Source organism: Squalius cephalus (genome assembly GCF_949319135.1).
Source record: "Squalius cephalus genome assembly, chromosome: 20".
Classification (NCBI taxonomy): Eukaryota; Metazoa; Chordata; class Actinopteri; order Cypriniformes; family Leuciscidae; genus Squalius; species Squalius cephalus.
Genome location: NC_137141.1, coordinates 19767262 through 19795210, shown reverse-complemented (window position 1 = coordinate 19795210; position 27949 = coordinate 19767262). Strand labels below are relative to the sequence as shown.

Sequence of the window (27949 nt, the reverse complement as noted above, 5' to 3'; positions counted from 1 at the left end):
TTTATCTAACGAGATATAACATGAGAGGTGCCACAAAAAATAAACTTTTTATTTAATGATGACATATTAAAGAGATTTTTTATTTATTTACTGAAATCTCACTAAAATGTGTAAATAAAAGATCTAATGGCAAGGCTGTCAGAACTGACACGGGATGACCACCATTGTTAAGTGGCCAATCAAGCACAATCATTGGCCAAATGCTGATAACCTAAAGAAGCCAAATATCAGCCTGGATAGATGATCTGGACAAGGTTATCCACAAGATGACCTGGATAGGTCTGTAGATTTGAGACATTTGTTAACATTGGTTAACACATTAATTATCATGAAATAGCAGTGAACAATATTTTAACAGCACTTATTAAACTATGCTATGGTTCAAAAGTTTGGGGTCAGTTTTTTTTTTTACATTTTTGAAAAGTATCTTATGCTCACCAAGGCTGCATGTATTTGATAAAAATACAGCAAAACTGTAATATTGTGAAATATTACTATTATACTATTTATTTTAATTTAATTTATTCCTGTGATGCAAAGCTGAATTTTCAGCATCATTTCTCCAGTCTTCAGTGTCACATGATCCTTCAGAAATCATTCTAATATGCTGCTCAAGAAACATCTATTATTATTATTATCAATTTTGAAAACAATTGAGCTGCTTAATATTTTTGTGGAAATTTAGATAATTTTTTCCAGGTTTCTTTGATGAATAGAAAGATCAAAAGAACAGCATTTATTTAAATTAGAAATATATTGTAACAAATTATAAATTACTTTATTTAATTGTCATTTCATGATTCTATTCCTTGTTTCAATTTTCGGTCACACTTTAGATTAGGGTCTAGTTCTCACTATTAACTAGCTATTAACTACTTTTGCCTCAAATAACACCTAATTACTGCTTATTAATTCTTAGTAAGGTAAGTTAATAAACAGCCAATATTGAGAATTGGACCCTAAACTAAAGTGTAACCCAATTTAATTTTGTTACTGACAGATGGATCATTTAAAACTAAGAGAGATGAATATGCAGGTTTGTTTTAGAATTGTCAAAAAACAAAAAAAAACAAATACAATCTGCTAAATGCATAAAACGGGTAGCAACTAAATGAAAAACTAAAATAAAAATTGGAACAGAATGTAATTGTGATTCACCATTTTCACAATGAAATGATAACCAGGAAGGGTGTATTTCTGTTTTACCTGACTGGTGACAGATCCTCTGTTTCTGCTTGTGTTTTTGAGCGTACTGGTGTTCAGAGGCTTCACATCAGACAATTCTTCTTCCATCGTCTAGCACAACAATTAAGAGAGTCAAAAAACATTCCTCACTCTCTATATAATTACCAACTCAATTTAATTACACAGCTATGTCTAATAAACAACACATATCACCCAGGTTGGTACAAATATAGATTGAGAGCTCCCCATGTGTTCAAATCAGTTTGGAGAGATGATTCTTTGGAAGGCATTGATGTACCAAGAAGTAAAAAGTAATAAAGGGCAGTTTCTATTCTGACTATAATTATACAATACAATCCATATAAAAGCTCAATTCATATAACTCTCAGTTCCTCCTAGCATACAGTCAACTCATATAAAATAATGATTGTTTGAAGGACAAGGCCACACTTTACTTATCAGTGTGTTTTGTACAAATGCCAACATTCAGAGTAAAGCCACTTCGGTCTTTTGACAGTGATTATATTTGTCATATGCAGACTCTAATGAATCATCAAAGGCAACGGGTGAATTGGCAGTAATAAAACACGTGTTTCTGACTTGGGTTGATGAGTTTCTGCGAAGTCTGCCGTCCATGACACTGACACTGAGCAGTTCCTTCAGTTTCTGGATCTCTGCGTCCTTTGCAATCAGCTCTGCCTGCAGTGCCTCGGTCCTGCTGTCCTCAGTGACCTCCTAAGAGTGTTAAAATAACACTTTATGTAAGGAAAATTGATGAAGGAATGAATTATACAACAATATAGCAAACAATCAGTTGGTAACACAGCTATTAGTTTAGCTTTTGCAGTTTACCTTTTTCAGAAACTACATTTTCAGTAAAACTATTGTTGACAATTATAAGGTTCTGCATGTATACATCATATCCAGATGATATAGTCATACAGGCTACATTATTAAGCCTCCATATTATTAAAAACTAATTCCGACTGGACAGAGATCCCATTCAGCTTTAGTCCAGCTAAAAATAACTTCTGAATTGTGTCATTTTTATTAGATTTGCTTGGCTTCAAAAGAGCTGTACGGCTCTTTGAAGTTCTGCTGATGTGATATTAAACTGTAATGCTGTAAACAAATCTGGACTGCCTAATAGTCGTACAGTTAATAGGAAGTTAACTCTTAGAACGTCTGTCAACCAATCAGAATCAACTATTCAGCACCGCTGAACAAATGAAGGCACTGCTATCACACTTTCCTACATGCACCTGAACTGCCACTGAGTTATTTGCCCCAGGAATTATTAAATAATATCTAAATTAACCATGCTTTCATACCAAGCAATATTATTTTTAACTATAAACAAATGAATGTATAAATTGCATGAAAAAAATGTGAAGTTCCAAGTAAATATAATTAATTGTTAATAATTATTTATTGATAAAGATGTTTCACTGTAATGTACATGACATTAAAATAAATATTTTTCATTAAAAGGTGTATATTATGATAAATATCAATCAATAAAATGTTTCGATTTTTGCTCATTGTTATGTGTAAACGTTATAGTTTGAGTGAACTAGAAGTTGCAACCGACTTTAAATGGGCTGATGCATCTACCGGTTTCAATTAGGTTTAAAATGTGCTTTTATGTATCAGACCATTTTACTACCATTCAAAAATTGTATGTCTGTAAGATTTTAAAATATATATTTATGCTCTTATGCTCACTAAAGCTGCATTTATGCAATCAAAAAACAGTAAAACAGAAAAATTTTGAAATATTATTACAATTTAAAATAGCCTAAATGTTTTCCATTTTAATATATTTCATCAGAGATTCCTGTGATGGTAAAGGTGAATTTTCAGCATCCATTATTCCAGTTTTTAGTGTCAAATGATCCTTCAGAAATTATTCTAATATGCTGATTTGGTGCTCAAGAAACATTTATAATTATGATCAATGTTGAAAATGGTTGTTCTGCTTAATATTTTTGTGGAAACTGTAAAAAGTGAAAAACGTTCAGAAAAAGTTCACAAGAACAGCATTTCTGTCATGACCACTATCGTCAAATACGATTGACAATTAGCATACAGTTTGGATGGCGGTATGGTTCTGTTCTGGGAAAGAACTCCCTGCGCATCCATGCAGCCTAGCATGGATGAGAGCAGGGAGAGCAGCAATAACCCCCCTTAGGGTAAAGAGAACAGAACCAACATGAATGTATTGCAAATATCATTAATTAATTTTAATCTAGAACATAATTAGAGAATTTTAGTCTGATTCAGGCCAGGGGTAATCAGAATGCCAAATCCTGACGGATGAGGAGGAGCTGGGGATGGAGGAGGGTAATTAGCTCCTGAGAAACGCGATAGCTGCTGATAATGCTGAAGGAGCTTATAGACCTTAGCCCCGCCCCTTTTCAGCGCTGCGCTCGTTGTCTTTTGACTTCCGGTCTGTATTTTCACACCGATCTTGCGTATTTATGAATGAACGGCTCGTTTTAAAATCTTCCCGGTATACTGAAATTTGTTAAGACATCTGCTTTAAACATTACAATCCTCATGATAACTTTCGTTAACTTTACATTAAGTAAATCCACTTCTAAATCGAATTACTCCTGGACAGCAATGCCATAGAAATATACAGAGCGACTGCAAAAACGGAAGTTCAAAGACAATATTCTAAAGATGGCGGCGCCCTTGTTTCTCTGGCGCATAAGGTCTATATATGTATACAGTGATAGGCGTCGTATTCCTATAGGTAGACGTGGAACAGCTGAGAGTCAGCTGATGCGAGCTTGACTAACTTGACCTGCCAGAACTTACGCTACGCTTAATTTTTTTGACATAGAACATCATAAATGTCTTAACTTCCACTTTTAACCAATTTAATGCATTTTTTGCTGTAATAAATATTTATTTATTTCAAAAAAAAAAAAAAATTCTTACTGACCCACATTTTTTTTTAAGAGTTTGTGTAGATGGTGAGATCTGTAACCGACACTGACCTCTGGTGTTTGGGGGGTGTTACTGGACTGTAGGATCTTGATCTGTTGGTCTTTCTCTGCATTGGACACGATGAGTTTCTTCAGCTGAACTTCCAGAGCAGAGACAAGTGTGTCTCTCTCTTTTCTCCAGCTTTCCATCTCTTCATCACGAGCAGCAAGACATGCAGCCAGAGACTCCTAATTGACATGTATCAAGAGAATGATTCTCTCTTTAACTAAAATACTTGTCTGATATTGTCTCTGGAAACACACACTGCTCTTTACCATTTCAGCCTGTTGGCGGGCATGCCGTTCTCGATCATCAGCGAATCGTCTCATGTCCTGGTTCCTCCTCTCCTCAGCCTCTTTAGCCTGACCAATCAGAGCCAACTTCTCCTCCATCCACTTCCTGCGCTCTGCCTGGTGCTTCTCATTGGCCAGCTACAAACATGAACACCGAACAACCACACTATAAGACCATGAGCACACATTTTCTCTTACAGTTGAAGAGAAATTTGGACACCAGACCTGCAAGCTCTCCTGGGCCTGAGTGGTCTGTTGTTTGGCCTGTAAAACGTCATCAGAGATTGGTCTAGAATCTCTCCTGTTCCTCTGTTCAGGAAGCGTTGCTCTCAACCTCACCAATTCTGAAAATAAATACAGTGATGTCAAAAATCTGAGACAATACTGAATAACAGGGATTCAATATCTACCATGAATTCATAAATATAAAGGTTTTTAATTTAAACAATCTTTAGCTTGATTTAAATTGTTACATAAAATGTGCATTTCTTTCTTTTTTTTTCTTTTTTACAATTATACTTTTTTTCAGAAATATAACTTTTTTTCTGTGTATAATCCTTTTTTAATTGTATGATATATTATTACAGTACATTAATGTATCATGAATGCAATATTCTCCATGTAATCACATACCCTGAGTGAGCTCATTTATCTGAGTCTCTCTGTTGTCCAGCTCCAGGTCCAGCTGTGTTTGTGTTTCCTCCTGTTCTGTCAGAGCCAAACGCATGTTTTCAATAACATGCTCACGCTCTTGCAAATCTGCAGAAACCATCAACAAAAATTAACATTCATTACTGTGATGCCACACATTTAATTAAGCACTTCAAAATAAATGACATCCATTATTGCTCACACTCATCATGCAGATACATGGAAGTAAACAACCGATACCTTTACATGCTTTCTGATAGAGCAGCAGATTCTCATTTGACTTAGATTCAGAGGATCGTTCCTGTTTTAGAAGAAAGAGAAAATATTCAGGTCACATGGCAATTTCAGTAAATGTTTCTCTCTTTGAGGTTTTTTTGTATTCATCGCTGGATGGTGCTTACAGCTTTCAGCTGGTTGATGATGCGGTCCCTGTTGGCGATCTCATTCTGGAGCTGTGCTTTAATCTTTTCTAGATCACTGAGCTTCAGTCGTAGAGATCTCTCAGAATCTCGCATGGAGGAGATCTATATCAAACAACATAAGCAGTTTTAGCACAGGTCAGCAACAGTTAGATTCAATTCAAGCTCTGCTCTGACACGTTTCAGCCCGGACAGTAAAGACGTTTGAATGAGTGAAGAGTGAGTTCTCACCTCCTTCTGGACCTGTTGAATCTGTTTCTTCGAGTCACCAAGTTTTTCCCGAAGATCAGATGAATCATCTTCCCTTCTGCGTAGATCAACAGCCAGACTGCTCATCTTACACTCAATAGTTTTAATCTCCTCCTTTAATCTGAGATGAAAAACCACATACACACAAAATGAATAACAATTAAAAAAAAAAAAAAATCTGAGACAAAAGTATTGATAAATTGTTGTCTGATGAATTGGCCAGTTTTTGGGCAATTTTTTCTGCATCATCAAACTGTCTTCTTGGCCAATTAAAATATTTATTTGCCGTATCTTTCCATTTTGGTTAGTTCCAGATTCTACTTTATTCCAGTTAAGTTTTTTCTTTTTACTTCTACAAGGCTGTGTACATCTCATTTTCTACTAATGGATTGTATATGTCACCCACCCTGCTCCCTAGATATTGGCATCAGCTAATGAAAATCTATGTTGATCAACTACTTAAAAACTTTTAAAACACAGACCATTAATCTGACAGAATAGTGTACACATAATCCCCGTTACGAATATACTCGTCTTTTCATGCTTATTCAGAAAGAACAAACAAACAACAAAAAGGCTTTCAAAATACCAAAATAAATCAATGTCTTCTTGTGTGTGGGAATGGGATGATAATTAATCTAACAAAAGCAGCAATCTTGAGCACAAAAATTTCTCAAACCGTTTAATGCTTTCCTGATCACTTGGTAATCAAACAATTCATCACTGCTTATACAAAAACTGCTAATGCCTGACACCATTAAAGTCAGTTCCAAAGACATAAATCTTTGTTTTACAAGGAATCAACATTAAAAGCAATTTGTTTAAATTCTAAGGAACATTTACAGGTGAATTGTCTAATTTCGGCACCACTAGTGGTAGTTGTCCTAATAAAATAATAATTTTCTTGTATTTTACATATTTTTTAAAATTACACTACCATTCTAAAGTTTTTAAGAGGTCTCTTATGCTTACCCAAGGCTGCATTTATTTGTTCAAAACTATAAAAAACAGTAAAACATTAAAACAACTGTTTTCTATTTTAATGTGTGAATTATTTATTTTTATTTTTTTCTATGATGGCAAAGCTGATTAACAGTCATTATTCCAGTCTTCAGTATCAACTGATCATTCAGAAATAATTGTTATATTATTATTAATGTGGAAAATAGTTGCGCTACTTGACATTTTTGTGGAAAGTATGACACTTTTTTTGTCAGGATTCTTTGATGAATAAAAAGTTCAAAAACAGCATTCATTTGAAATAGATTTTTTTTTTGTAACAATGTAAAAGTCTTTTCTGTAATTTTTGACCAATTTAATACATCATTGCTGAATGGCAAGTATTCATTTCTTTTAACTTTTGAATGGTATTGGATATAAATAAAATATATGCAAAATACAAAAATAATGAATTATATGTTTGGCAACAGTAATAAAATTGACTGATTTTGTATGGTGGTTTAATGTGACTTGTGTTTTAGGAAACGGTATTATAGTTCAAGAGGAAAATAACTGACCGGTTAATCTCTTCTTGTTTCTTCAGTAGATCTGCATCTTTCTGAGCGATGGCCTCCTCTGCCACAGCCAGCAGCTCTCTCCTTCTCTCCACCTCCCTCCTGCGCGCCTCTTGCACCGCTTGTGTCTCCTCCTCCTCCAGACGATCCTGTGCTTCCTTCAGTCTCTTCTGCAGAACTGAAAGCTGAACCTCCTTTGATGCTAGGGCTTTCTCCCTCTGTGCAAGTTCAGCCTCCTTTTCAGACAGCATGTTTATTTCACTATCGATCTCCCTGCTTTTAGATCCAAGAGTGTTAGGGTTTGTCAGCCCCACCTCCCCATCTTTAGACAGAAGTGCCGTATCTGTCTCCGCCTTTTTCTGAAGGCATCCGATCTTCTTCTCTAGTTCAGCTTTGACACCACGAAGGGTAGCAACCTCAGCCTGCAGGTCAAAGTTGACTTTTTTGAGGTCATCACAGTCAGCTGATGTATTTTTAGACTGAAGCAAAGCAAAGGTTTCAGCCTCCTGTTTTAGTAGTGTAATTTCCTGTTCAAGAGTCAAGATGTGTTTGTTCTTTTCTCCCAGTTCCTGATCTTGCTTAGCCATTTGTGATTTGGAAGCAGAGAGTTCTTGATACACACCTTGCAAAAGTTCTGTAGTGTTGGTATAACTGGACACAACTTCTACCTTCAAATTCCTGCAATCCATTGCCGTTGTCATATGTTTGGTTTCCAAGGATGTCTGACAAAGCTTCTCTGATGAAATATGTTCCTGTGGATTTCTCTCTTCCAGTTTAGACTTCAGATCTTGTATGCAAACTTCTAATGTGTGGCATTCCTGCTCCAGTTCTGTGATCTGCTTGTCTTTTTGTTTGGATTCAGCAAGGCAACACTCCAGCTGACCTTTGACCTCAAGAAGGGCGGAGTCTTGACACTCATTATCTGCAACATCATCTTGGACTTTAAAGTCCTCCAGGGGACCTATGAAGAATGAAGAGCTTTGAAAATACTTAAAAGTCATATATACGTTTTTTTTATTTAATCTTGTGAAGTGTCTGTGACATGCAATAATACAGTATTTGTGTGTGTGCTTAATATAAATTGTTTTAATTTAAATATTGCTTCAACATTCAAAATAGTTTGGTACAACCAGGTATTTTTTTTTTTTTAGCTACTGGTCTAGCAACAAAGCCAGTAATTATTGTATCTAAATTGCACTAGTCTTTACTTACACATGGAGCGTAAAATTAATTTTCAATTTGATTTCATTCTGAAGATGAAAGAGGGGCATTTAAATGTGAAATCACTCAGTCTTGAGAGCCTCCCATTTATGCACAGGAAGCACCTCATGTGTCTGGAATGTTTTGATACTATAATTACATTTCTTTTACTCATTCTTTTTTATATTAAAGTGAAACATCCTCTGCCCCCCTTATATGGCTTACAGTGCTTTTATTTTTGTGCAATGCTCTCCATGTGTAAAATGAATGCTTCTTTATTCAGTTGAGCTCATAAAAACAATACACTTCACAGAAGTACTTTGAAATACAGGGCTTATCATGCACTGTGGTAACTTTTTCTACAAAAACAAAAAAACAAAAACATTTATAACGATTATTTCTTTATGCTTGATAGCCTTTTTCGACTGTGGAGGTATCGTCGTCCTTTGACCCGATTCTCTCGGCCGGCCGCTCTGGTTGTGACAAAAGCTGGGAGGCACTTTTCAGCACCTGAGACGGAGTCTATACCTTTCTTGAGTGGGGGTTGTCCATCAAGCCCCTCCCCTTCCTGACGCCGCTTTCTGGTGTCAGTCCGGGCGCTGGGCCGCTGCTCTGAGCAGGTACAATTGCGTTTAAGTTGGATGATCTCCTTTTTGATGGAGTCAATTTGAGTTCTCTAGATATCCGCAACAAAAGAGAAAGAAAAAAAATGCTAAAATTTGAATCAGGTAGGAACTGCATTAAAGGAACAGTTCACCCAAAATGACGATTCTGTCATCACTTTCTCACCCGTATGTTGTTCTAAACCAATATTTTACTTGTGGAAAAATTATTTTAGATTGCATAGATATTTTCTACACAACAAGTCATTGTGACAATGGGCTGACAAGCTCCAAATAGGATCAACACCATGAAAGGATGAGTTAATAATGACAAAATATCCTTTTAACCTTTACCAAAAGATACACTACTGTTCAAAAGTTTGTAATTTTTATATTTTGTATTAATACTTTTAATTTATTCACCTTTATGCATTTATAAAATTATAAAAGATTCAAATTTCACATAAAGGCTGTTCTTTTCAACTTTATATTCAAAGAATCCTGGGGGAAAGAAAACTCAACACAACTGATATTAAGAAGCAAAATTGTTTTCAACATTGATAAGAAATGTTTCTTTAGCACCAAATCAGCATATTAGAATGATTTCTGAAGGATAGTGACACTGAACTTTGGAATAACGGTTGCTGAAAATTCACTTTTGCTTTCACAGGAATAAATTATATTTTAAAATATATTAAACTAGAAAACAGTTAACTGCTAAAATTAAGCAATATTTCACTATTCTTTTTTGTTTTTTATCAAATAAATGAAAACTACTTTCAAAATCATTTCAAAATCTTAAATCAAAATCATTTCCAAAACTTACCCAAACTTTTGAAAGGTAATATACATCCAATTATTTTGAACATTGGAAAACAATGTCTAGATGTTCACACTCACATCCTGATCCGTGTTTTCTACATGTTGGTCAAGAGCTGTTTGGAGTTTAGAAACCATCTCATCCTTCTGTCTGCACATTTCACTCAGATCCCATTCCCTTTGCCTATGGCTCTCCAGAGCCTAAAAACAGCAGAACAAGTCACAGCTTCACTACAAGATTTTTTACAATTTCTGAAGAAAAAAAAAGCGGCGCTTGCTTATGCAAAACCCACAGTGGTGCATAGCATTACCTCACAGTCTGGACTTCATATTGCGTGTTAAAATGGCAGAGGCATTTTACAATGTCAGTTTTACCTTCTTAACCTCCTCCAGTTCATCTGACATTCGGCTCTTGGTTTCCAGCTCTGTGAGGGAGTATGGGGCTTGATGTTAGATCAAGTGATTAGGAAGCCTGGTAAGTTGGAGTATGGAGTATGAACACTAAGCAAGTCTATTGTGGTTACAGTTTTACAATAAAAGCATCCGTGTCTCATAATACAGGGTTCCCACACTTTCTGGCCAATGAATTTCCATGACTTTTCCAAAGGAAATTTTGCTCTTGCTGAAGAAAATTTTATCAAAATTTAAAGGGCACCTATTATGCAAAATTAACTTTTACATGGTGTTTGAAAATAAATGTGTGTTGGCAGTGTGTGAGCAAAAGCACCCTAGAATGATAAAAATCCACCCAGTGTTTTTTTTACAATCTCAATACATCATAAGCACTGTCTCAGAATGAGCTGTTCTCAGATTCGGCGCAATGTGACGTAGAATTGAGCAGGCCCCTCCCACGACTGTTGAGTGACACTTCAGTTTGAGCCTAGACCCGCCCTGAGTGAGCTGGACACAGAGTCCGCCATTGTTCGACGCTTGAGCAGCTGTAGACAAGAATGTCTCCTAAGCGATTGAGGTGTGTTGTTGATGGATGTAAGAATGAACATAGCAGTCTTCATTTACTCTCGTTGTTAATCAAGGATGGATCTGTACTGTTTGTGATCAAGCTTACACTCTCCGGAGCAACAGGCCTAACGTGACTGGACACGGAAGAAATGAAAGTGCGAGCGCGCACATCGAGTGACAGCTCATCGAGTCATTTTACGGATATAAGGTTTACCAGTTTATTTAGCACCCACTGAAAAGGTGTGTATATTTGTTTACTGTTAGTTGTAACGAGTGTTTTGAGTACTTCGCTGTGTATGTTGTTGATAATGAAAGGGAGAGAGAGAGAGAGTTTATGGATAAGACTTTAATGCGCACTTCTTATACTATGTTTATTCAGCTCTTAAAGAGATTCTCTGGAGTAAAACTAACGCTCATCTTTTGTGTGATGTACAATAAACTTCACAGGACTCGTCAGTATATTTTGGTCATCATTCGGACGGGTTTTGCTACAGCAGGCTTGTATTAGTGGATAAAAGCAGATGACAAATAAGTTATAACCATAATTAAACTGAACTATACCTGTTCTATGTCCATACAGCATATATTATCTGGCTCTGTGGGCATTATTGTCCGACTCGAAATGAACACCGCAACAGAGTTTCTGTTCTGATATTATCAGATGAGATTGTCCTGACTCTGAGCGCGAGCTCGTGAGGCTCAGCCCCCTGTGCCGTGCAGCAGCAGTTAATTAGCATTTAAAGGGCACACACTAAAACAGCGCGTTTTTCTGAGCCCCAAAAAATTACAATTTAAACATGCTGTAAAAAATTATCTGTTGGGTATTTTGAGCTAAAACTGCACATACATACTCTGGGGACATCAGAGACTTATTTTACATCTTGTAAAAAGAGTCATAATAGGTGCCCTTTAAAACGTTTAAGACCTTTTTTTTTTAATTCCCAGAAATTTGCAGGTTCTCCAGAACAGTGGGAACCCTAAATTGAAATAAAAAAAATAAAAAAATAAATTTAACAAACAAGGGGTAGGGGATGCACAGCATATTTCTGTGGAAGTGTGCAGGTGGAGATTTGGTGCATGTCAGCTCATCTGCAATGATTTCTCACCCTTTGATTTGAGTGACAACTGATTCTGAGTTTCACTGAGCAGTTCTGAAAGTTCTGTGACCTTTTTCTCAAGGTCATGCAGCGTTGTAGAGACTCTAGGGTCAGAGGTCACCAAGCAAGCCTGGGCAGCTTGGGCATCCTGTCTGATTTCAGCCAGGTTACTGCTCATAGAGTCAAGCATGCTGTCTAGAAAAACATGGTTCTCCTCCTACACACAAATTCACAACTACAATTACTATTCCCAAATGAAATATAATCATCTTTCAAAGGAAGTATTTATATAACCTTCAATATCTATTCTGAAAGCATATCTGAACCTCGGATTTTGTCGCAGCTGAAACCATGCTGTCGTCCTCCACAGCTGTTTTTCCCACCAAGTTTTTAAGAATCTCCAGTCTCCTTTCACACCGTTCTTCAATCAGCTCCCTCTCTCTGGATATGCGCTCACTAAAATAGAAAAAGACACAGAAAGCCGTCAGAGTCATCATAAAGCAGGACCTGTAATTTGTAATAATTTCACATAATTGAACACGGAAGCCTGTGATCTCTGACCTGTAATCTTCCTGCATTTGGGAAATCAGCTCAGAGAACTCTTTTGTAACCTCATCTCGAACATGTGCCTCGAGAGCTAAGTGTTCTGCTTTTTCCTTCCTCAACTGCTGCTGAATCCCCTCTATAAACTGCAGCTGGGCCTTTACATACAACACAAAACATAATGCAGAAGCCTCATTGTTGTACAAACATAAAATCACACAGCAAAAATAATTCTTAAAAACATCTTGTGTGATTTTTGTTGAAGTTATGGTTGATTTGGACAAAACCTAAAATTACCATAGATGTGACTTACTGTGTAAGGTGCTTGGGCTGCACAATATATAGAAATTATCGAAATATCGCAATGTACGTATCGCGATATGCATAACGCAACGGCTTGCAATAACTGTGGTTATGAACAAAAGACAAAAAGAAAATCACTCACTGCTCTTGGCTAAATAACTTTTGTAGCTTTTATAATAATCAGTATATATTTAACTCATACAGTGAAAACTAAGCAGTGTTTTATTTTTACATTTGATTATTCAGTTTCTGTTGTTAAATAATCCTAATGTAGGCCTTCCTGAAACCCTAAACCCTGTGGTTTACACTGATGTTAAAATAACACTTCTTATGCTACAGTAAAACACTGATGTTCGCTTTCAGAAGCTGTAGGGATGTTTTCTTGTCACAAAAAGAATGTGAAACATGCATGTAGGTTATATAATTTTCAATATAATCTAAAGATAATTTAAGTTTATTTTACAAACTTTAAGCATTATCGTATCGCATTATTTAATGAGTTATCGCATATCGCAATTTTCTTCAATATCGTGCAGCCCTAGAAGGTGCCAAAACTCACCTCATAAACCTCTTTATCAAGCAGCACAGTCTCTTTCCCTTCTTCCTCAGCATCCAGTATGGTGTCCTCCATTTCACTCCCCTCTTCATCCTCACCCTCCTCAGTGTCAGAATCTTCCCGGACATCCTCAAGGCTGGTGTCCCATCGTACAAGCGAGCTGCGTCGCATTTCCCGTCGATCAACATTGTTGATAATGAAGGACACCTCTCTGGCACTCCTTTTCACCACTACTGGAATGCTCTTAGTGGTGACGACCACCACCTGAAAAACAAGACAGAACTGTCCATAACATAACTACAAGTAACCTTTCAGCAGAGAAAGAAAAAAAATACAAATTTCAGCAGTTTGAGTAATGTCAAGAAACTTGACAAACAAACATGATGGGAAAACAATAAAATGGTCCAAAAGTGTACACTGTGTAGAATACAGCCCATTTAAAGGGATAGTTCAACCAAAAAGGATAATTGACTGACTACTCATGTCATTTCAAACCCATGAGACTGTTCATCTTCACAACAAAAATAACCAAGATAGTTTTAATGAAACCTGAGATTTCTGTCCCTCCATTAAAAGTCTACTCGACCGAAACTTTGATGCATAGGTTTCACAGACAGAGCTTAGATTAAGGATTAGGCCGTAGTTCAATTACAACATTGAAGTAGCTTTTATAAACTTGCCTTAGAAAATAACATTACTTGTGTGCATCTTGTGACAAAACAATGGCACTGACATATTTTAAGATAAGTCAAGTAGCTTTCAGTTAAAACATCTCAATAATGCATTAAGGCTGTACTCACACAAAGAGATCTTTGGGAGCGTTTGACCCCCAAAGTCTGATTCGTTTGACTAGTGTAATTGCTCCGTACAGTGCCAGAGCGCGGTTCAGTTGGGCTAGCGCCAGAGCACGGAACAGCTACTACTTTTGTGCGCTAAATGTCATCATTACGACAGCAATCATCTTCTATTACTACTCGGACTGTACATCTTTCAATTAATTTGAGTATATTTAGGGTTTATAACTGGTCTGGTTCTCGCCTTATTGATGAACAGGAATTGTAGTTTGCGAGTAAAGCAGTACAAGGAAACTGTGCCTCTTCATTAACTCTTTGAAGCATTAAAGTTTTGGAATGGACTTTCAATGGAGGGACAGAAATCACACAGGTAACATTAAAAATATGAAGATGAATGAAAGTCGCAGGTGGAATGACATGAGGGTGAATAATTAATGACAGAATTTTCATTTTTTGGAGAATTAATGCTTATATGAGTGAGATACAGACATATTAGGACATTACATACCTTTTGAGCTACTGCGGAGAACTTGAGCACATTGAGTGTCTCATCATACATGGAGGCGCACTGGTTGATGTTTACAATCATACAGGCTTTGCCCCGGCCCGTAAAGTATCCCTGCAGATAGTGAGTGAGTTTGCTCTCTCTGAATGGAACGTGCTGTCTAAAATGACAAAGTAAGAGTGATTAAAAGACAAAGAAAAGGGAGAATAAAAGAAAAAGGCACTAGCATACTTGGCCTGCTGGTTATTTCTGAGTGCATTGATGCATTTTCCCAGGCTGAGCAGAGAGGTGTTGATGTTTCCAGCCTCTTTCAGCCGTTCACCTTTATTTTGTGTCTTAGCACATCGCTCCGATCCAGCCAGATCACACAATGCCAGCCTGGAACCAGAGTACATACTTTTACAAAACATTCTGAAACACAACACAAACACCCTGCAGAGAGCTCAGATCAGAACACACAGACTCACTCGCTGACTGACTCCACTCTGGGTATTCCCACATCCTCCACCTTCAGGATCCGGACAGAGAAAATACTGTGGCTAAAAATCAAACAAAAAGGGACAAAGTCAGAATAACAGTTCCATACAGAATCCACCACATTAAAACAGATAAGCACCAGGAAGGAATTTGTACCTCCTGCTAGAGAGCAGGTTGAGTTTAGTGCTGGAGATGCTCTGATTCCTTTTCCCCAGTTTCATCACTTTTAAGGCTTCATCAGCACTGCTCACCTGAACCCATTTCAGATCTGGAAAATTAACCAAAAAAAACACAAAAACAGTTATGATTTTGAACGCGAACGCAATCTGCATAGGCAACATAAACAGTTTTCATAATCAACCAACTGAATCACCCATGGAAATGCTATTGTTGCTACATTTTTTTCTTGTTGCTCTAGCACCAGCACCTGGCCAGTTTTAGCTATAACACATTATTTCCAAACAAACCCGAAAGTCACTCCAGTACATTCAAATGAACCTATATGTAATTATTTTTTTGGAATGATTTAATGAAGAAATGTTGCAGTTTAATACTGCAGTGTCTCACTCCTGTAGCTCAAACAGTACACTGCAATAGAAAGGCCAATGTCATGAGTTAGATTCCTAGGGAATGCATGAACTAATAAAATGGTAAATTAAGATGCTTTAGATTTAAAAAAAAAAAAAAAAATGCAGAAAAGGTAAAATGTAAATGAAGATGCACATTATTGCATTCTCATCCTAGCCTTACAAGCTGGATTAATTTTGTTGTTACATGCAAAATTTTATTATATCAGATTATCAGGGTTCATCTTTTACTTGGATGCAACATGAGCTCCATATGCATAAACAGTAAATTAACAATTTATTGACAGAATAAACAGCAAATTACAGAAGCAGGTGCTCCTTTACCTTTGATGAATGAGTTTCCTTTGACGTCTTGACAAAGGCGGAGGTTGGTTCTCCGTAAAGCATTGCTCGCATGCTGTTCTAGCAAGTCGTGGATGTTCTCATTGTAGATCTCGCAGAATGAGACCCATATAGAAAACTTAGTGTGCATGTCCATATCCACAGCCAAACTCCTCTCATTCGCTGCAGAGCTTATATCACAGAGAGTGGAACCATCTAACAGGCAACCAGAAAATAGTTTCAGCCAGACAAACAATATAAACAAACTGCCAAGCACAACATTAGAGATGTGCACACTAGCTGAAAAATTCTCTTTTTACCTTCAAGATCAGACTGTGAGCTGTGGCAAGACTTCTGCGCATCAGTCTAAAGAGAAGATTAAATCTTAAGATTCAGTCAAATGAACACTCCTGTAAAAACTGAGGGTGTTGAACTCATTATGACATTACTGTACCTCTTTGAAAAGCTTGAGCAGGTTGCGTTTGCCAGCTGCTTCCTCATTTTGCTGCTCTTTGGTGAGTCTGATGAAATCCCGGCACCTTTGGGGTTTCAAGCACATCTGAGTGAAGATGCGTCCATCCAAACTAGTGAAGATCATGTTGAGGGAACGTGGCAAGATGCCTGGATCTGTATCTGGACCTAATACATAAACACAATCAGGACATTATGGTTAAATCTGAATAATTTACAAAAGCAAAGCACTGTTAAATTTAGCATGAAAAGGAAATTCACCCAATCTATTTACTAAAGGCATCTTAATGATCTTATTGCAAATAATCCATGATTACGTTTCTTTTTTACAAACTCATAATTTTTAATCAAAATGTCATTCAGTGAAACGACAGAATTCTCACTGATGGAGTATACCCGACTTCTCCAATCAATTAGTGCGCTTAAAGGGTTAGTCATTAATTACTCACTCTCATGTTGTTCCACACACCCGTAAGACCTTCGTTCTTCTTCGGAACACATAAGAAGATCTTTTTGATGAAATCCGAGAGCTTTCAGTCCCTCCATTGGGAGCAATGCAATTTACATATTCAAGGTCCAGAACGATAGGAAAGACATCAAGAAGTTGTTCCGTGAACGCACTTTTGATAATATTTTTATGTAAATATATTTATAAATATAATATTATATTATAAATATAAATATAATAAATATAATTTTTGCATTGCATTGCTTCATAAAATTGAGGTTAAACCACTTGAATCACATGGATTACTTTAAAGGGGGGGTGAAATGCTCATTTTCACTCAATCTCCTGTTAATCTTGAGTACCTATAGAGTAATATTGCATCCTTCATATCTCCAAAAAGTCTTTTGTTTTATTATATTTATAAAAGAAAGATTGGCTGTACCGAGTCTTTCCGGAAAAAAACGAGCGGCTGGGGGCGGGCCCTGTGGGCGAAGCTTAGCTGTGCTAACGCGCCGAGCTAGTGACAACACACAGAGACATTTGTTCAACAGTTTTACTCACCGTCCGGTTCCAACGCACGACCGCGAAACTTTATCATTGCGACTGCTCGATCCTTAAGCATTAGACGATCTGCAAATCCGTCGATCTGGGCTTTGTTTATAAAACAATCATCGTCGAAATGCAGGGAACAAACAGTCTACACAACTCCGTTTATGCTCAGAAAAACAAACTCCATCCACGGGTTCCTTAACGCTGGGTTCTTTGGGAATCTGTGCAGGGTTGTCTTGCCCTGGCAACCAAAAACACACTTCTTTGGTGACATTGACTTCCCAAAAGCCGGGCAGGGCGCTTTGATGGCGAACTGCTTTCACTTTCTTGCTCTGGTCTACGAGTGCGCGCGCGGCCGCGATCTTACCGGAGAAGTGCCCTTAGGACCCATATAACTGGAAATTCCGTTACATCTGACGTCACACATACCCATACTCGAAAAAAACTTTCCGAAACTTGTGACAAACCGGAAGGAGTATTTTTGGAACAAAAATACTCCTTCAAACGTACAACTTAGTTTTTGAAACTTTGTCCATGTTTAGCATGGGAATCCAACTCTTTACCAGTGTAAAAAACTCAGTATGCATGAAATAGCATTTCACCCCCCCTTTAATGATGTCTTTCCTATCGTTCTGGACCTTGAATGTGTAAATTGCATTGCTCCCAATGGAGGGACTGAAAGCTCTTGGATTTCATCAAAAATATCTTCATTTGTGTTCCGAAGATGAACAAAGGTCTTGCGGGAACAAAGGTCTACTTATCTTACAGTAGACCACAAGCTTGCATTCAGATCTGTCTATATTCAACCAACAACTAGATATAACCAAGTCCTCACCCCGCTTTTTTATTTTCAATACGGAAGAAATGATCTGTCGCTACTTCTGTTTCATTGTGCCTTTAATCACCAAGATCATCAATACAGACCCTACAAGGTTGTTCTGATCAAAACGGATCTTAATTTATTGACCCTAATATACATTCCTGGCCTTTTTGCGAAACATTCATTAGGTTTACACTGCTTCAATGAAAATAAAATCTTTGTAATCTTTTATTAAAATGTAGTAACTTTTACCTCTTTTTTAGAAAATAATTAAGTCTGTCAATGCAATAACATAAAATATACAAACCTAAAAATGTGAAGGTCTTCCCAGCATTGGTGACACCGTATGTAAAGACCAGAGAATTTTGTCCCTCTAGAACATCCTTTACAAGACCCTTCACCGTGCCATCAAACATATCCTTCTGTGTAGTGTCTGGGCCATAAACCTAAACATAACACACAATAATATAAACATTGTATCTCATTCATGAGCAAGTTATGACCATGACTCAAGACAAAGTAGTATTTCCAAACAGAAGATCATTTTATTTACAAATTTGGTTGTCAAAAAAACACTGGCTCACACAATCAGTCACTATCAACTCAGTTCCTGGAGGGCCACAGCCCTACACAGTTTTGTTCCAACCCTGCTTCAACACACACACACACCTGCAGTTTTCAAATAAGCCTGAAGGACTTGATTAGCTGATCAGGTGTGTTTAATTAGGGTTGAAGCTAAACTCTGCAGGGCTGTGGCCCTCCAGGAACTGAGTTTGACACCCCTGATCTAGACTGTGTGTGCTGATGGATCAGCTTGCCTGAGAGAACTGGAAACGTTGAGCTGTAACTGGCACTGATTTATCACTGAGCCTGGCAGAGAGAGATGATCGTGGAGCTTTGAGAAGCACAGTCTCTGGAGGCTGAATGGCCACACATTCCTTCAAAAACAGAGAGAAGGCACACCATATCAAAACACTTCTACATGAGGGTTTGTATTTTATGAGTGCTTGAAATATGTGAAATATCCCTGAACCATTTCTTCCTAATTTTCACCTGTGATTCTCCATTCACCATCTCAGCTGCTGAAAATGGTCTTATTCTAAGATACACCTTCAAATGTTCCTTCTCCAGGTCAGACGGGTCCTACAAAAGAAACATCAAGGCTCCAACCATTTCAGTTGACCATTTCAAAAATCATACATTTATGAACAGACTTGTTCATGAAGTCTATCATCTTACCAGGAAATCCGAACACTCGCTGAACTCGGAGGACAGATTTCTCCTTAGATCTTCCACAACCATCATCTGCGGTCTCGCCGGATCATCCTTTAGCCCTGACTCCATCATTCTGCTCTAAAGAAACATTTAAGAAAACATAAAATAGGAAAACGAAATAAAAGCCTCTGATTTATGTCCACCCTTTTATCACATTTGATGGTAAAAAGACCCTTTGACATTTTAAAGATCCTACTTATTTTTACACATTCTCAATTATCTTACGTACATTTTAACAGACAATTTACACAACTTTTACAGATATGTTACGTTACAAGTGCATCTGGGGAAAAAATGCCACCAGGACCCTCCCAAACTCACACGTTCACTGAGTAAAAACAGCAAATAAGAACAGGTCAGCAAAGCATGCGAATTAAAACAAGTTAATTTAGTTGACTTACAGGGCTGTCAAAGGATAAAATGTGTGCTATATTATGTTTGACTTCGTTACTGTGTTTTATTTGTGTTGTCTCATCTCCCAAACTGTCGCGCGTTCTTATTTTCAAATCCCACCAATCGGATAAGCGAGAGCAGCAGCAAAGGCTGCTGGGAGCGCGTGCTCGTGCACGTCATTGTGGCGTTATAAATGCGCAGCAGCTAGATTTGCATGCGCATTTCTCATTATAAACACAGTTGTTTGGTTTGGTTTTTAGAGTGGTTATTTAATTTCCTATGTTGTATTTCGCTTTTAAAGTGTAATTCGTCAGTCAGAACTGAAGATAAAATAAGAAAAAAGGTTACCCCTTAACAGAGATGGGACCAAGTCACACATGTGCAAGTCTCAAGTAAGTCTCAAGTCTTAACCTTCAAGTCTCAAGTAAGTCCCAAGTATTTTTTTCTTGGGCAAGTCAAGTCAAGTCAAGTCACAGGCTATGTCAAGTCAAGTCAAGTCAAGTCCTGTAGTAGGTCAAGTCAAGTCCAAGTCAAGTCACATTATTATTGTAATTTTACCTGCAGAATCTGATCTTAATAAAGTGAAAAGACCAGATATGGGTAACTGTCAATAAATTACAATAATTTGGAGTTGCATTGTAAATACTCATGTTCAGTAAAATACATCATGGAATCAAACAAAATTGTAACTTCATAAAATTATTTATTTTTCACTTCTGCCAACAGTGTTTAAAATGTAACAAAGTTTAATGTTGTACGTAAACTGTGTTACAATAAGTGTATTGTGATTGTCAAAACATTTTAGTAACTAAACTGAATTGTATTCGGTTTAGTGACAACATGTTACAATGTTTACATGGTACAATTTCTGGTAAGCTACGCTTTTTTATTATTTCAATTCAATTATTGTGATCTGATTTAATATTGACTCATTTGGATAAATATTAGGTAGGCTACACAAGATAGGCATTAATTTTTCTCAAGAAAAAAAACAACTCACCTAATGCTGTAAACATACAGAGAGATATAATGCGTTTTTTATTATAATAACAACTTTATTTAATGATAAGTAAAAATATAATAACTATGTAATAGTACACATATTTAGCAAAATACTTTTTTCTAGCCAACTAACGTGCTATAGCCATATTATGGTCATCAAATGGCTTTCCTGGGGTAAATGTTATGTGACATAATTGTTCTCCAGCTGTTTTATTGACCCATTTGTTTGATTGATTGGTCGATATTATGTATGAGGAATATACATTTCGGTAAGTTGTAGGCCTACTGTATCTTTCAACATTGTTCATTCGTGTTTATTTCTAGAGATGATCGGTTCACGTGCCGCTAAGGATCTGTCGCGTCACATTTACAAGCGCCAAAACGGTATTTATTGTTTGAATTTCGTAATAAAAGTGACAGAATCTGAGAGCTGATTTTTTTTTTATATCATATGTAACCTGCTCTTGCGTCGCGATTTTTCTGTGCGTGAGAAAATGAATGTGTGGCGACGTGAGAGCATGTGAAAAGTGTCGCGTGTGTCTCACGGTGAATGCGTGAGTTGGCAGCTCTGTCTGGCTATCCGCGATGTTAATGTTGCATGTCTTGCAAAGCGCTGTTCATCTTTTGCCATCTTGTGAATAATTCTTGAAGCCGAAAGCGATGACCCTCGGAGTCAGTACCCCTCCGGCTGACATGTTGATGTGATATCTGATCTAAGTGGGCGTGGTGTGCGAGGTACGAGAGGGCGCGACTGATGATAGTGTCGTGATCCAGTCATGACAACGCTATTCTCAGCCTGCGCTCCAGCTGGGTAATCAACTTTATTTTTTAAAATAATTTATATATTTTATATTCAAACTTGAAAACATGAGGATTAACACTCAAGTCATTCAAGTCATCGTGTCTCAAGTCAAGTCAAGTCCCGAGTCTTTAACTTCCAAGTCCGAGTCAAGTCTCAAGTATTTAATTTTTTGTCAAGTCAAGTCACAAGTCATAAAAATAGCGACTCGAGTCGACTCGAGTCCAAGTCACCAAGTCACAAGTCCCCATGTCTGCCCCTTAACGCTGATGAAAACATTAAGAATGTCATACATAACCTATTCTAGATGTTTTGATTACTTTCTTATTAATAGATCTTGAGACTGTGCCTTAAAAGCTGCCTGAATTCCTGCTTGAGGATATTAAAATGGGCTTTTTCAGTTTGTGTATTTAAATGTATTATTGTAAAACTTCTTAATAAACAAAATGCTTATGCCAAATTTATCCATACTTTTGTAAATAATATAATTTCAAATGTTTGTTTAACAAAAAGAAGAAGGTGGAAACACACGGTGATTGGTGACACATACCAATACACTTTATTTTATGATTCAAATTATTCAAAATTACATTTAAGTGCAAGAATTACAAAACACATTTATCAATGCACATTTCATAATGCCCGTGAACCCAGTACCAAGTCTTTCACAAATCCAGTCCAAAATCACAAATCAATTACAATAATAATATCCATCATAATAAACATTCTCAGACCAGCATTCACATTCTGTTCCTTTTCTGAAAACTTATAGTTCGGTCTCTATTCTTTCTTGACATTTTTCCAGTAGATCAAACGGCCATGGACATTTTTCAAATGCTGTCACAAGTTTAGAAAATAAATTAAAATAATATTAAATAAATACACTGAACAAGCAAACAAACATCCAACCACTCACACATGTTAATTTCTTGTGCCACTCCCTCAAGCTTCTTTTTCTCTCAAAATCAAGTGAGAAAACAATATTTACAAATAACCTCATCAATATTTCGGACGCTCTATTGCCAGCAATTAGCGTCATCATTACGGAAATTGAAAAGTACTGTTCAGAAAGAAAGAAAGAAAGAAAGAAAGAAAGAAAGATAGAAAACATTCAAAACAAAAGTTGTTCATCTGGCTTTGGTGCTTCCTCTTCATTAAAGTTATTCAGGATGTGTTTCACACCTTTTTGCCATGAAAGCAGAGTCTCCATTGGTGTCTTTCCATCCTGTAAATGACAGATCATTTTAAGGACATATCCATTAAAAATATACCTATTCAAACATATATATTTGTACAGCTAAGACTTCCAAGGAATACAGTAAGAGATCATTCTTTCATTGTTATTTTATCATTTGCACTGTCATCTTTTTTTGCATATCTTGCTTCTTAAATTTGATATTGTGGAGAGTCAGCATCGGGGCATTAAACATAATCCTGTAGTGACTGAATCTGTCTCTAGAGGGCACCATGTAACCTTCAACTCATACAGTAAAGATTGTATGTACCCTGATTGAACTTACCTTGTTTTTGGCATTTAGACTGGCTCCATACATCATCAGCAATTTTATCATTTTAAATCTATTTATCCTCACTGCGTCGTGCATTGGTGTGTCTCCATCCTACACAAGCACAAAACATTAGCATTAGAGAAGAAAGCAACATATGGGACAATGCATTTCTAATGTTATAAATTTGCTATTTAAAATTATTTAAAAAAAATGCACATTTACATTTAGTCATTTAGCAGACGCTTTTGTCCAAAACGACTTAAGCTAAATTAAGTGAGTCATCGTGAAGTGGCAAAAACAACGCAAGAAGTGCTCAAAATACAAAGTTCAGGCATTGCTCAGATTAGCATAAGCCAGATGACGAAGGATTAAAGGAAAAGGAATTTTTTTTTTTTATGAGGTTAAGTGCTCATGGAAGAGATGAGTTTTTTTCACTTTTCCTCAAGACCATAGTGTCATGTTAACATTATAATATTATAACATTAAATATTAAAATTACCATATTAAAGTGCCCCTATTATGCTATTTTAAAGGTTCCTAATTTTGTTTTGTAGGTCTCCTATGCATCCTCATAATATACGTTGTTGTATATGCATCGTAAATGCATTCTGTCTCTTTCCGCAAGCCTACTCTGTTCTGATTGGTCAGACAGCCCAGTCTGTTGTGATTTGTCTACCACTTACAGTGCAAACGACAATTAGCTCCGGATCTGCCTCAGCACTTGTACACACAGTGATAAAAACAGTAATAATGGAGTTGGTTTTACACTATCAATTCGAGCCTGAGTCCTCATTCTTTCGAAGTGCATGCAAAGTGGATTTGCAGAGCTAAAAAACAGCGTCTATTGACATGTCGACAAACCAAACTCAGCTTCAACTACAGTGTTTGAGGGTGGGTCAAAGTAAACATGATCCGCATGATTAGCCAATGAAGACCATATGCAAATATATGCAAATGTGTTACATTGTTAAGTAGGTTTGTAACTGGAATTGCTGACGACTCAATTCTTTCTTTTAGGAGACATTAACTTTATTTGTCGTGCACTTTGATCTTGAAACTTTGCAGGCCTTTTACACTCACAGACAGCTATATTACACACTGCATGAAAGGTAATATTTGAAAAAGCATAATAATGGCACTTTAAAGCTTCTGAATGTTATAGAAAAAATGTGGAAAAAATGAATTCTTACCCTGTCTTTAGCATTGACATCCGCTCCACAGTGAATGAGAAGCTCAGCACAGTCGTAATGTCCCGTCCGAACTGCAACATGGAGGGGAGTGCTGCATAGCTGAAGATACACAAGAAGAGTTTTAGTTAGTGCACCTAGTGCTAAGAGTGCAAACTACAGTGCCAACCCAGAGGCGCAAATTGAAAACTTTAAGCACAAGAAGGATACATTATGCTTTATCGTTGCTTGCTACAGAAACTTTAGCATGTAAAGCATTAGAATGATTTGTGGATGTTATTATCACTGTCCAAAGACCATCTGGTGTCATATGCTCACAGGAGCTTTATATCTACCTTGTCTCTGGTGTTGAATTTGGCTCCTTTATTTAGAAGCAGCTCCAGAGCATGCAGGCTTCCACCTCTACAGGCCCAGTGCACAGCTGAGGCATCCAGCTATGATTATGATTAAAAAAAATTGCATCTCAGAATTATAATATACAATAAATGTGAGGAAATAATCTTGTAGCACTGGTGTAAAAGTCACATCAGCCATCTGTGCTACCTTGTCTTTTTGATCCATGGATGCTCCACTCTCCAGGAGCTTCTGCATGATCTCTGTGTGACCTTGTGCACTGGCTTTATGTAGAGCTGAGCGTTTAAACTGAGAGAGAGAACAAGTGAGAGTCAGTGTTGTTCCTGTTAACTAAAAAATAAAAACGAATTGAAATAAAGAGGGAAAATATAAAATATATATATCAGGTACAAAAAACTACCAAAAATACTAAAACTAAAGCTGAAATAAAAATAAATTAAAGCTGAATAGAAATATACAGTCTAACTAAAAAATATTCATACACCATAATTAATTTTTGATCTTTTTTTTACTAGTGGGTGCAGGACACTATAGTTCATTTATGTCAGGATAGCAAAATGAAGTAAACTGTGACATATTATACCCAAAAAGTAAAATTTATAAAAATTTGGGACCAAAAATTTTTCAGACACTTTGACCCGACCATGTTTTGTGACCCGACAAAGTGTTTTTTTCTTTAATTGCTAATGTGACCTTTTTACACCACAGACTATTGCTATTGTATATAGTATGCTAATTGTTAATTGTATTCTATTAAACTTAATTAATTTGTGAGACATTAAGAGAAGGAAGGCCAAAACCAGTGAAATATCAACTGATTTGATAACTCTGAGTTCTTGTCATATTTTATTACTATTTTCTAAACTATAGCGAATAAACTGTGATAATGTGAGAAATGTTGAAGGTGTCTGAATAAATTTTGGTTTGACTGTATATATATATATAGGCCTATAAATATACATATATGTACTGAAATAACACTAGTTTACAAGGGTTTAATGTGTATTGGAACACGCAGCACAACTGAAGGAGAGTGTGAGGTGTGTGTGAGTGTTTTTGTGTTACACACTCACATGATCACAGGCATTGGGGTCTCCACCATCTGATAAATATTTCTCAACAACAAGTATTTTTTTCTCTGTGACAGCCTTTAGGAACAAATCCTGGTCCACTGTATCAGGCTGAAAAAATGTTAGCCAATAATTACACCTCAAATCTGTACATTTTAGGGGTTTAAAATTATATAGCTATATTTGTAGTATATTGTGGAAAGAGTTCCTTACCAGGATATCAGGCTCTGGCTGTTTCTTTAGCACTTGAATTTTCCTTTCCTTTCTCCTCTTCCTTAACTCCAAAATGTTAAAGAGGTCTTCTACAGTTTCTAGTTTTAAATGTCCTGACCGGTCAACCTAAGAAAAATAAAAAGACAGATGTTTTTTCATTATGCTACTGTGCGAAAATGTAAAGCCATGTTCTCTTTTATCAAGTTGTATGCCTATTCAGTCTTACATTGAGTTTGAGCTTCTCTTCACTCAGTTTGATGTCTTTCTGGGAGGTGTCATTCAGGTCCTGTTGTGTCTGAAGACCATCCTGTTTCTCCTGAATGATGCTGGTCTCATATTCTCCTGCAGCGAACGCCTCTGCACAGGCACCTCCTGCCACCTTCCCCTCACCTCTCTTCCCGGTGACCTGTGATTAGATGTGACACACATAAGTCCTGGATATTGTATGCATATGAGTGGAAGTCAATGTAGCACAAGCATCTGTGGTCTGTGACCACAGCTTTTTTTCAAGGATTGAACAGCTTCCAGAGAAAGAACAAGTGTGTAGTTTAAAGTAGATGTAATTTGATTTAGTGATTGTGTGGGTGGGGTGAAGGGAGTGTTCAGCTGTTTTGAGAACCTAAAATAATTACACACATTTCTGTTGTTTAAAATAGGAAGACAGGCCAATGCAGTTGGCTTATTCTAGACATCCTGGAACCTTCTTAATCGCTGACAGATATTTAATAACACCACATCACTACCCCCCCCCCACCCACCCCATTCTTTCTTTTTTTCTCATTTATGCCTTTATATACACACACAAACATACAATGTTGTGTGGGTGTGCTTTCTATCTCTTTTTTTCTCTTTAAAAAAATATGACACGTATTTGCATTGGATATTTGCATTTCTTTAGCAAATAAATTCTATCCATATAAATTTTGTTAGTAAAATTGAAGTTAGTTCATAACATGCACAAGTAATTCAGGGAACCTGCGGTTACCACAACTTAAATAAATGCTTGGCTGCAAGTTAAAAACGTATTCATATAATTAAACATTTTAAGTTGCAAACATTATTTTGTTGAGTTCTGTTGACATAATGTTGATTACATTAACTTAATATTGTGTAATTTAAATTAAATGTTTTGCATTAAATTATTTTTTAAATTAATTTGTAACTTAATAATGAAATTGTCTTGATAACATTGGAAATTGGGTATAGTGGATTTCTAGTTCCCAGCATGCTTTGCACAGGACTGGACAAGGAGAGTAAATGTTAAGAGTAAAGGGAAAGACCTGTTAAGTGTCTAATGCGGTCATTTGTTTAATTACAAATTATTAAGTTCTTCTAACTAACTCAATATAGTTTGTTGGTTGAACATAATTTCATTAATAACTCAAAAAAAAAAAAAAAAAAAAAAAGAAAGAAAGAAAGAAAAAGAGATGCAAACTGTTTAGCCAACACATTAACGTTTAGAGTGTGTCAACAACATTAAGACGAGAACGCGCATGCATCACCACAAAACTTACCAGCTCTTCAACACGCAGCAGTCCCATGTCTATTATCTGGAGTTTGTGTCTTCAGCTCTCGGTTGTGAGTTTTGCTGTAAGGCTGCCTGTCAGAGGTGGGCGATAGTTCTCTTTAATGGTAAATTAAGAGTCCCAAAGCAATCGGTGTTGCCTGCTCAGCTCCCTAATGATCTGTGTATCTCCTCTCCATCATCACCCATATATATGGTTCCAGACTCTGGCGCGGACCATAAAAAAGTTAGATCATATCCCTTACTTTCTCTCCTGCTCTTTCACC

The 27949-nt window shown here is 36.7% G+C and overlaps 2 protein-coding genes across 3 annotated transcripts in view; both read right to left on the bottom strand.

Moving 5' to 3' along the window:
- kif20ba (kinesin family member 20Ba) overlaps positions 1 to 20382 on the bottom strand; it is a 33604-nt gene extending 13222 nt beyond the window's left edge. Inside the window, exons 1-29 of one of the 2 annotated variants that reach the window (XM_079852718.1) lie at positions 20034 to 20382; positions 19597 to 19710; positions 19411 to 19500; positions 19176 to 19295; positions 18665 to 18803; positions 16524 to 16708; positions 16390 to 16435; positions 16073 to 16285; positions 15318 to 15429; positions 15152 to 15223; positions 14916 to 15062; positions 14688 to 14844; positions 13389 to 13649; positions 12545 to 12684; positions 12310 to 12439; positions 11993 to 12200; positions 10302 to 10351; positions 10008 to 10127; positions 9034 to 9181; positions 7309 to 8266; positions 5774 to 5912; positions 5525 to 5647; positions 5364 to 5424; positions 5106 to 5231; positions 4698 to 4816; positions 4455 to 4610; positions 4191 to 4367; positions 1786 to 1920; positions 1207 to 1296 (exon numbers count right to left, since the gene is read on the bottom strand). In XM_079852718.1, coding sequence (XP_079708844.1) covers positions 1207 to 1296; positions 1786 to 1920; positions 4191 to 4367; positions 4455 to 4610; positions 4698 to 4816; positions 5106 to 5231; positions 5364 to 5424; positions 5525 to 5647; positions 5774 to 5912; positions 7309 to 8266; positions 9034 to 9181; positions 10008 to 10127; positions 10302 to 10351; positions 11993 to 12200; positions 12310 to 12439; positions 12545 to 12684; positions 13389 to 13649; positions 14688 to 14844; positions 14916 to 15062; positions 15152 to 15223; positions 15318 to 15429; positions 16073 to 16285; positions 16390 to 16435; positions 16524 to 16708; positions 18665 to 18803; positions 19176 to 19295; positions 19411 to 19500; positions 19597 to 19704 — 4530 coding nt within the window. In that variant the 5' untranslated portion in view covers positions 19705 to 19710; positions 20034 to 20382. Of the gene's footprint in view, positions 1 to 1206; positions 1297 to 1785; positions 1921 to 4190; positions 4368 to 4454; positions 4611 to 4697; positions 4817 to 5105; positions 5232 to 5363; positions 5425 to 5524; positions 5648 to 5773; positions 5913 to 7308; positions 8267 to 9033; positions 9182 to 10007; positions 10128 to 10301; positions 10352 to 11992; positions 12201 to 12309; positions 12440 to 12544; positions 12685 to 13388; positions 13650 to 14687; positions 14845 to 14915; positions 15063 to 15151; positions 15224 to 15317; positions 15430 to 16072; positions 16286 to 16389; positions 16436 to 16523; positions 16709 to 18664; positions 18804 to 19175; positions 19296 to 19410; positions 19501 to 19596; positions 19746 to 20033 lie in introns of those variants that run through there. The other variant, XM_079852717.1, reaches the window with a different exon arrangement.
- Positions 20383 to 22362: 1980 nt separating this feature from the next.
- Positions 22363 to 27849, bottom strand: ankrd1a (ankyrin repeat domain 1a (cardiac muscle)). Its single transcript, XM_079854398.1, has 9 exons — positions 27673 to 27849; positions 26385 to 26564; positions 26159 to 26284; positions 25949 to 26056; positions 25065 to 25163; positions 24857 to 24955; positions 24525 to 24623; positions 23347 to 23445; positions 22363 to 23051 (listed from the first exon to the last, which is right to left on the bottom strand). The coding sequence occupies exons 1-9, from the start codon at positions 27697 to 27699 to the stop codon at positions 22938 to 22940; spliced, it is 951 nt and encodes a 316-aa protein (XP_079710524.1). The 5' UTR covers positions 27700 to 27849; the 3' UTR covers positions 22363 to 22937.
- Positions 27850 to 27949: the final 100 nt, after the last annotated feature.

What these genes read in the sequence shown, in the direction of transcription:
- ankrd1a (XM_079854398.1), bottom strand. Translation starts at nt 27,699, where the DNA reads ATGGGACTGCTGCGTGTTGAAGAGCTG. An exon ending in CCATGGATCAAAAAGACAAG is followed by an intron (nt 24,956 to 25,064) that starts GTAGCACAGATG and finishes TCATAATCATAG; the next exon opens with CTGGATGCCTCAGCTGTGCA. An exon ending in AATTCAACACCAGAGACAAG is followed by an intron (nt 24,624 to 24,856) that starts GTAGATATAAAG and finishes GTGTATCTTCAG; the next exon opens with CTATGCAGCACTCCCCTCCA.